At 36.4% G+C, this 9,690-nt stretch overlaps 2 protein-coding genes across 8 annotated transcripts; one reads left to right on the forward strand and one right to left on the reverse strand.

Moving 5' to 3' along the window:
• The first annotated feature begins 557 nt into the window (after positions 1-557).
• Positions 558-1,914, forward strand: LOC111379489. 3 transcript variants are annotated; one of them, XM_023002866.1, is made up of 2 exons: positions 558-747; positions 1,051-1,914. In XM_023002866.1, the coding sequence occupies exons 1-2, from the start codon at positions 688-690 to the stop codon at positions 1,636-1,638; spliced, it is 648 nt and encodes a 215-aa protein (XP_022858634.1). In that variant the 5' UTR covers positions 558-687; the 3' UTR covers positions 1,639-1,914. The 3 variants fall into 3 exon arrangements, with proteins under 3 accessions (XP_022858634.1, XP_022858635.1, XP_022858636.1); XM_023002867.1 differs by having other exon boundaries at positions 564-914; XM_023002868.1 differs by having other exon boundaries at positions 564-851.
• Positions 1,915-3,393: 1,479 nt separating this feature from the next.
• LOC111379477 lies at positions 3,394-9,462 on the reverse strand. Of its 5 annotated transcripts, XM_023002848.1 has the most exons (8): positions 9,302-9,420; positions 8,029-8,489; positions 7,455-7,848; positions 7,189-7,358; positions 7,012-7,092; positions 4,959-5,034; positions 4,794-4,883; positions 3,394-3,805 (listed from the first exon to the last, which is right to left on the reverse strand). In XM_023002848.1, exons 3-8 carry the CDS (start codon positions 7,828-7,830, stop codon positions 3,624-3,626), a joined length of 975 nt encoding a protein of 324 aa, XP_022858616.1. In that variant the 5' UTR covers positions 7,831-7,848; positions 8,029-8,489; positions 9,302-9,420; the 3' UTR covers positions 3,394-3,623. The 5 variants fall into 5 exon arrangements, with proteins under 5 accessions (XP_022858616.1, XP_022858617.1, XP_022858615.1 ...); XM_023002849.1 differs by lacking the exons at positions 8,029-8,489; positions 9,302-9,420 and adding an exon at positions 9,442-9,462; XM_023002847.1 differs by lacking the exon at positions 8,029-8,489 and having other exon boundaries at positions 9,302-9,435.
• Between the last annotated feature and the right edge of the window lie 228 nt (positions 9,463-9,690).

The following is a 9,690-nucleotide window of genomic DNA, read 5'->3' on the forward strand; positions in this document are numbered from 1 at the left end:
CGAACACGCAACCGTCTAACTGTCATTTAAGTTTAAACTGGTCAATCGGGAAAAAATGGAGTGTAACAACTTTTCGTTCTAGAGTAAACATTAACATACTTAATGGGTCGAGCGAAGAGCTAAACGAATTCAAGCCTTCCCTTCCCTTTCCATCGAGTTGACAACAAACTAAAAGCAACCCTTTTGCACGGTCTTAATTATATTTTCTCAAGTAATATATATTTTAATCTAATTGTACCACCTTGTTTAGATTGTTCAAATTTGGATTTTGGTCCAAGGGTCTATTCAACTTAGATTGTACAAAACTTCTTAACAAATAACTAAATTCAGATTTTCTCTAATTAATCCAATTGATTCTAGTCAAATCAAGAATTTAGTTAGTTACATAATATCTAGAAAGTGCCTATTAACTCAAGTCATCAACATTATTAAATAATTTAAATAAATATGGGAATTGTCGGGCCAATGACCAATCCCCGCGTTGGATTTAGGTGGATCAATATCAACGGATTGACAAGAACTTTTCCAAGACGTGTTTGTCTAATTAAAATACAAGATTTTACACATATTTCATTGCGTCATTTGGCATTTCACCTTTGAAGAAAAGATAAAGTATAACTTGAACATCACGAAAGGGAAGAATAAATACAAATCAAGAACAACAAAATTGGGGAAAAAAAGGAGAAGATGAAGCTTGTTTGGTTTCCAGAGACAGCCTCCAAGGCTTATTTCGACACCGTAAAATCAGTAAGTTCAACCACTAAACTCGTTTCGATACCCCTAAAATGTTCTGGGATTAGCCATGGATTTTCCTGTCGTTGATGCCCAACAGAAGATCCATGGAAAAATAGGTACTTGATATTTCCGTTAGCTGGTAATTCCTGATGCCTAAAACTCGTCGAAGGTCTGAATGGGTCAGTAAAATTGTAGTAAAGTCATCTTGGGTCGATTTATCTGTCGTTATTGACGTTTTTTTTTTTTTTACCCTTTTTTTTTCAGTTGGATCATTTTCCAATTTCCTGTGCTGATTTATTGTGTTTCTGTGTGTAGTGTCAACTTCAAAAAGAATCTGGTGTAGCAGAACTTATATCCGCCATGGCAGCCGGGTGGAAAGCAAAGCTAATAGTAGAAACATGGTCGCAGGGTGGGCCAATTACGACTAGTATCGGTCTCTCTGTTGCAAGCCACCATGGCAGCGGCAGGCATATTTGCATAGTCCCTGATGAAGAGTCGAGGGTGGAGTACGCAGCAGCCATGGAAAAGGCCGGTATGTCGTCCCATATCATCGTTGGCGAGGCGGAGAAGGTGGTGGAAAGTTTAGTTGGCATTGATTTTTTGGTAGTGGATTGCAGGCGGAACAACTTCGCGAGAATCCTTCGGGCGGCGAAACTTGGCCAGAAGGGTGCTGTGCTCATATGCAAGAATGCAAATTCAAGAGCGGCGTCGGATTTTAGGTGGCGAAGTGTGGTAGGTGGTGAGTCAAGGATTGTGCGGTCAATATTTTTGCCGGTGGGGAAGGGGCTGGATATTGCACATGTGGGGGCGAGAGGTGGAGGCGCTGCCTCCGGAAAGGCTGAGAAACGGTGGATCAAACGTATTGATCGAGAGTCTGGCGAAGAGTTTGTCATCCGGAGGTGAATTCTAAAGAGAGAGAGATGGGCTGCGTGCAAAGCGACAACATTTTTTTGTTCCTTTTCTTGGTTTTGTTTTGTGTATAGAATTAAGAAAAATTGAAAGAACGTGTAGATTAAGATAAGACTACCTTCAGTTGTATGCTAACATCTTCATATAAGTTCGACCTTGTTAGAAACGTTGCACAACTTGGTAACAGAAATCATGAGAATCAAAGGAATGATGAGGAGATCAAAAGATCTTGAAGTGATAAATACGAAATTGTTAATTTGTTATTTGATAGTCGTTATTTATTTTTTGGATAATCACTAGCTACAATCATACTGGAGAGTTGTTGAACTTATTTAATTATTAAAGGTTGAGCCCCAACTTTAAGGGCCCCTACCTCCTCGTCCCTAGAGCTTTGTGAGGTAGGTAAATCGCGGAATGTGTCACAACAGGCCAAAACTTATTTTATTATTATAATATGTACTAGGTGCTTATGGTCTATGGTCATCATTCAATAAAGTTATAGACAATTTCTTATTAATTTTTTTGCATCTTTTTCATATTTTCTTTTGGCCTGACGTGTTGTTTGCAGGTACTACTAAATTGTTTCATCGACTAACTGCCTATTTTGAGCCCCATTTTTCTTTTTCTTTTTTTTAATTAAGAATGTATTTTGAAATAGTAATTGATGGAGAATGTGGAGTTTAAAAAAAGGAAATTTTTTGAGTTTTTTTGTAATATTATTTTATTGAAAAATATGTAATTAAAAAAAGAGTAAAAACATGTATTTTAAAAATAATGGAGATCAAACAAGGAGTAAGAATGCTTAACTTGAAACAAGGTTGCCAATTTTTTGTTTGGACAAGGCAGGCGTCGACCGAGCACAACCGACATGCTCTAGCTCTACAAATTAATTGGACAATAAAGCTACTTGTACAAAGTTGGGTTACAAAAGTCCAATTACAAAATGTGTTGGCAAAATTCAAACTATTGATTTGAAATGATTTAAAAATCTATTTTTAAAATAATTGATGTGAATATTATTTTATCGAATAACTTTGTAATCCACCTTTATAAGTGTGATATAACTCATTAATACAATGGTAGTCTGCGGAGAGCCAGGACCAACCAGTATGAGTCAGGCTAAGCCCGGCCTGTCTAATACTTTGTTCAAATTGGCTACCTCTGGTTGTGGCCCACGCCAGACATGTCTCGTTTATAAATTGACAAAACTACCCAATTCTTTCAAGTTGTGTGGCTACGAATCCCGACATTCAAAAAGAAGAACTCTTCCACGATTGAAACCGTCAATGCTAAAGTCAAAATCACACATAACTTTCGGTTGTTTGAACTCAATTTTGATAGAGAAAATGATTTTATGAATAATGATTTTTGAAAAATGTTTTGACTAAAAATTATAGATTTTTTTTCTGTTTATGTATAATATTATTTTATTAAAATATGTGTGAATAAAAATAACTTCTGAAAAAATTAATTTAAAAAAAAAATAAAAATGACACAATTTTGCAATCCATATTGTCACCATTGATCACGTAGGAATCTACATTCTTAAATTTAAATAGGTTGATGTCCGAAAAGCTCACTTTCGGAAATAAGAATCCATAACCATACTCACAGCTGAATCTCGAGCTGCAGGGCAATTCCGGAAGTCTGTTTGACCTATATTTTGTTTCAAATGTCAATCCATTCAAGAAAAAGGTTCCAACGGTTCGTCCCAGGCCAGGATGACCCAACCATTTTTACGCCTCTCCGTCTTGAATGATTTCTTTGTTATTTCACTCATTACATACTAATTCATGTATCATTGTCAATCAATCAGCATTCGACAGAATAGCAATTCATAACAGAACAGTAATGTTGCTTTTCACTAAAGCATTTCTACTATTTCATAACAGAATTCTTAAAAAGACCCTCAGGGCAGTGAAACTCGGGCCAATCGTGCATCATATTTCAAGAACTTAAGAGAGCATCTCCTGAGCATCCTAACGCCTCATTGCTGGATCTACACCATTGGCACCAGGAAATCTTGATCTACCCCGTGAACGAGATGGACCCACCCCATGTCCCATGTTTGGATTTGTACTCCCTATGTAGTTTGAGCTTTGAGTCGAAGGAAGTGCCAAACCTCCCCTGTTTGGCCCATGCTGACCACTGCTTCCAGATCCTAAGGATTTCACACAGAGGAAAAGGTTACTTTCACTCAGCCCTTAGTTGATAAGTCGAAAAAGGTCTCTAATATCATTTTTGGGCCGGGAATTAGTTGCGAAGAACTGAGCACTAAAAGCAGGGGCCAAAACCCAGTCAAGATATTGTTCTAACGATCTCCCCCTCTCAATGGAAATTTAATATCAAGCAGTTACCAACAATGACGTACACTGTTTTATGTCGTAGAAAATTTAATAACAAAAATAAGTGATTAGATACAAAAGGTAAATGTTTAATTAGGATATATTTCACTGGCATCCAAGTGGATAAAGATATCAATATTTGACATCTTACCATCTTGCAGTCCAAAAGAGAGTAAATTAGAGAGACATATCCATTACAGTGCTAATAGTTTATTGAAGAAAAAATGTTAATCTAACAATTACAAACAGGGGCAGATATCTGAATTTTTTCTGGTGAAAACAAATCTAATAACAGGGTCATGTAATTATAAAATTTAGAAGCCAAAAGAAGAGATTTAAATAGGATAAATTTCAATATCATACAAGTGTATGAAAATATCTATATTCTGCTGTCCTACCAGTCCCAGTAGGTCCAAACAAGATAATAAAAGGGACCTACTCTACTACAACATATCGTAGGGACAAGGTATTTGTCATTTACCACCAACCGCACAACTGCTCGCGGTATCAATGACTCTCACATCACCATTTTATTTTAGTACACATGAAATCCTCTTTCCTTTTGCTTATTATTTTATCCGCCTAATTAATTAAAATACTGATATTTTTTTCAATGGGTAGTTACACAATATGCATCCTTCAGTACCAGAAAACAGATTAAAAATATATAATTAAGAGGAAACCAACAAAATCTTTAAGCAGAGAGCATCAATAAAATAATATTGAAATTTCATAACAGCATCAACACGGGACCAATCCCGTAAAACAACATATCCAATCATCAAGGAGTTACAAATTACTTACCTATAACACCTTGCATATTGAATCCTTCACTCAAGCCAGGATGTTGTCTAGCTTTTCCATTCCAGGCTTCCTCAAAACTGACAAGTTCATCTAAAGGAGGGAACAAAATTATTTGACAGTGAACTGACAATTACACAAAAACACCACTTAATAGTAATATGCTACCTTCATTAAGATTATGAAGGGCTTGCATTGCATCCACCCTACCATCTGAGTTCAGTTTTCGTGACACAGAACGACCCTACAGCACAATTAAAATATTTAACTCAGGCATTCTAGATGAAAATATATGAATTCATAATTCAGATAAGTAAGCGGAAGAATGAGTCATGAAGAACATCAAAAGACCAGAGATAACACCTTCTCATGTATCCCCCTTGACAGCATATGAGATGCTTGACGTGTAGATGAATTGGCTTCTTTGCGCTCTTCCATTGTTAACTGTAGACCACCAAATATATAAACGGAGCAGAATTAAACAACCAAGCCCAATAGAAAATCTAAAAAGAGAATCAATTTAACTTGAATTCTGCTTACTCCATCACTACCCGTCCTCCTGGTTCTAGATGAAGTGCGATATGCACCATTTGCACCACCGTAAGTAGCAGTGGAGCTATGGAAAGTGAAGCTGCTTGTTTGGGGCCGTGGCCTTACATTTTGCATCTGGTAAAAATCATTTCTAGGAGTCATTTGCTTACTTTTTCTCTCTGCAACGACCATACATAGACCCATTTCAATCAAAACATTCTGAATATCAATGTAATGTTACCAAATCCCCTCAAAGCTAAATAAACACAACTCACCAGTAACTTCATCATCTGGATCCTCAACAAAAGGCTCTGTGCTAGACCTCCCATGCTTTCTTGGATTATCCTTCTTGTCCTTTCCACTTTCTTTTCCTTCGTTTTCATCATCAGAGTTCAACTCTTCAATAATTGGTCCCCTAGATCTATTAGGGTGTGGGGACTGATGTTCAAGAAATCCAGGAGCATGCGAATCCATAAATGGACTACCAGTGGAACCGAATAAGCTTGACTCAAACATGTTGCCAAATGGGCGTGTGAAGAAGGGGTCATCAAATGGATCTTTCCCACTGAAAAAGCTTGACATTAGGCTTCTTTGACCTCCAAAGCCACCGAAATTACCAAAACCAAAGAAAGGATCCCTGCCTCCATCCATTCTCTAGTTGCTAATTGCCTGAAAATTAACATGGCAACTTACAAATATCAAAGAACAAGTCTAGGAAAACCTGTCGCGAAATTAGGAAAATGCCAGTTCTTACAACAACAATTTTATCACAATACACATTTTCTGAAATTCATTTTCATCAAAATCCTAACAAACCTACACACATCCCATGCACATCACTAACTGTACCTTCGAATAGAAAATAAAGGATGAATATTGGAACTCCATAAAGTCTTTTGAACTGCAAGATACTAAGCTCAGTAAAAAAGAGTATTTTCCATGAAATCTAGCTTTCACTACTCCTGCTATGGATGTGGGAGCTCAATTCCATTCCCGTGGGCTTTTGAGAAGAGCCAAGTATGTTTACATGCAACCCTAGGAAATATTAGCCTACAAAATGCAGCACACAGTAGCATAGCATCTCGAGTTCATTTTACTAATAGTCTGTGCCATCATTTTGTCTCTTGTCAAAGTCCATTACTAATACCGCTGCACAAATTTTTAGCTCTTGAAATACGTCAAGAGTAATTAGACAATATGATTAATCTGCACTTTCATTTCCAGAATGTTGAACATCATGGTTCCTCAATCCTCAAGGATGATCAGAAGATGAATGATAATTATAGAAAGCCAGCTACAGCCAGACACAACTAGAGCATCAAAAGAGAAAGAACAAACTTCAGAAACAAAAGAATACCAGTTAATGAAATTATTTCAATGCCCAAGAAGGGAACAAAAGAAACGTCTACACTAATTCAGGCCATTCAACCAAATATGCATATTTAGACTACATTTTTATTTAGTTCTTCATCTTTCTACAGAACAATCTAGTCCCCATCTCCGAAATCAAGCCATGTCATCTTTCCATTTAAAAACACAAATATATCTTGCAGCATCAAACTCCTAAAATTTCTTCGCACAATTAAAATATTTAACTCAGGCATTCTAGATGAAAATATATGAATTCATAATTCAGATAAGTAAGTGGAAGAATGAGTCATGAAGAACATCAAAAGACCAGAGATAACACCTTCTCATGTATCCCCCTTGACAGCATATGAGATGCTTGACGTGTAGATGAATTGGCTTCTTTGCGCTCTTCCATTGTTAACTGTAGACCACCAAATATATAAACGGAGCAGAATTAAACAACCAAGCCCAATAGAAAATCTAAAAAGAGAATCAATTTAACTTGAATTCTGCTTACTCCATCACTACCCGTCCTCCTGGTTCTAGATGAAGTGCGATATGCACCATTTGCACCACCGTAAGTAGCAGTGGAGCTATGGAAAGTGAAGCTGCTTGTTTGGGGCCGTGGCCTTACATTTTGCATCTGGTAAAAATCATTTCTAGGAGTCATTTGCTTACTTTTTCTCTCTGCAACGACCATACATAGACCCATTTCAATCAAAACATTCTGAATATCAATGTAATGTTACCAAATCCCCTCAAAGCTAAATAAACACAACTCACCAGTAACTTCATCATCTGGATCCTCAACAAAAGGCTCTGTGCTAGACCTCCCATGCTTTCTTGGATTATCCTTCTTGTCCTTTCCACTTTCTTTTCCTTCGTTTTCATCATCAGAGTTCAACTCTTCAATAATTGGTCCCCTAGATCTATTAGGGTGTGGGGACTGATGTTCAAGAAATCCAGGAGCATGCGAATCCATAAATGGACTACCAGTGGAACCGAATAAGCTTGACTCAAACATGTTGCCAAATGGGCGTGTGAAGAAGGGGTCATCAAATGGATCTTTCCCACTGAAAAAGCTTGACATTAGGCTTCTTTGACCTCCAAAGCCACCGAAATTACCAAAACCAAAGAAAGGATCCCTGCCTCCATCCATTCTCTAGTTGCTAATTGCCTGAAAATTAACATGGCAACTTACAAATATCAAAGAACAAGTCTAGGAAAACCTGTCGCGAAATTAGGAAAATGCCAGCTCTTACAACAACAATTTTATCACAATACACATTTTCTGAAATTCATTTTCATCAAAATCCTAACAAACCTACACACATCCCATGCACATCACTAACTGTACCTTCGAATAGAAAATAAAGGATGAATATTGGAACTCCATAAAGTCTTTTGAACTGCAAGATACTAAGCTCAGTAAAAAAGAGTATTTTCCATGAAATCTAGCTTTCACTACTCCTGCTATGGATGTGGGAGCTCAATGCCATTCCCGTGGGCTTTTGAGAAGAGCCAAGTATGTTTACATGCAACCCTAGGAAATATTAGCCTACAAAATGCAGCACACAGTAGCATAGCATCTCGAGTTCATTTTACTAATAGTCTGTGCCATCATTTTGTCTCTTGTCAAAGTGCATTACTAATACCGCTGCACAAATTTTTAGCTCTTGAAATACGTCAAGAGTATTTAGATAATATGATTAATCTGCACTTTCATTTCCAGAATGTCAAACATCATGGTTCCTCAATCCTCAAGGATGATCAGAAGATGAATGATAATTATAGAAAGCCAGCTACAGCCAGACACAACTAGAGCATCAAAAGAGAAAGAACAAACTTCAGAAACAAAAGAATACCAGTTAATGAAATTATTTCAATGCCCAAGAAGGGAACAAAAGAAACGTCTACACTAATTCAGGCCATTCAACCAAATATGCATATTTAGACTACATTTTTATTTAGTTCTTCATCTTTCTACAGAACAATCTAGTCCCCATCTCCGAAATCAAGCCATTTCATCTTTCCATTTAAAAACACAAATATATCTTGCAGCATCAAACTCCTAAAATTTCTTCAGGTCAATAAAGAAAAGATAATCCAAATAGTTGAAATTATTTCTTTAACCCTTAATTTCTAAGACTCGGTGTTCCATGTTTCACCACGATCAACTACTGAATGAAGATGTTAAGTTGCCCTACGAAACTCAGGCCAAACACAGATTTTCAAAACCCTCACAAGTTTTAAGCAACATTATCACAAATTACAAAAATCAAAAACTACAAAATCCATTAAAACATAAACATCCGAAATATCACCCCAATCGATCAGTTATAATCATGAATTAATAAAAAAAAAAAAAAAAAAAAAAAAAAAAAAAAAAAAAAAAAGAAGGAAACCCTTTAAATATCTGACGATCGATCCCTCAATTAAGGAAACCAAACTCAACCGATCATTAAAAACTGTGAAGTAAAATAAAAAAGATCATGACTGGAGAAATTAACAACAACTTCCCACAAATTACATGAACCAGACCTCCACTATATATAAACACAACTTACTTCTCGTATTATCGCCCAAAAAAAAAAAAAAAACAAAAAATAGCGACGAAAAAGAACAGTCACCTGCGAGACGACAAGATTGCTTAAAGAATATAAAGCATAAAATGAATTGCAGATCGATGAAAATTAATAAAATATATAGTGAATTAAATTGCAGATGAATGTTTTTAAGCGCAAAATAAATAAAATAAAAATTGACCGACTTTTATTTGTAGGGCTCTAACAAGCAACCTGGCGGGGTGGACGCGTTTTTATGAGACGCGTGTCCAATTTCGTTTTGATCAATCTTTTGCTGTTTGTACTCTAATGGGCCACTTAATGGACCTTGTTACAATGCCGGGCCCTATCTTTTTTAAGGAAAATATGTTTCAAATAGTGATTTTTTTGTAAAGCAAGTAAAAGTATTATGGAATGCATTCTCGAGCCCTTAATTGAGCTTTATTCTTGTAAAA

This window comes from Olea europaea, unplaced genomic scaffold (genome assembly GCF_002742605.1).
Source record: "Olea europaea var. sylvestris unplaced genomic scaffold, O_europaea_v1 scaffold1995, whole genome shotgun sequence".
Lineage (NCBI taxonomy): Eukaryota > Viridiplantae > Streptophyta > Magnoliopsida > Lamiales > Oleaceae > Olea > Olea europaea.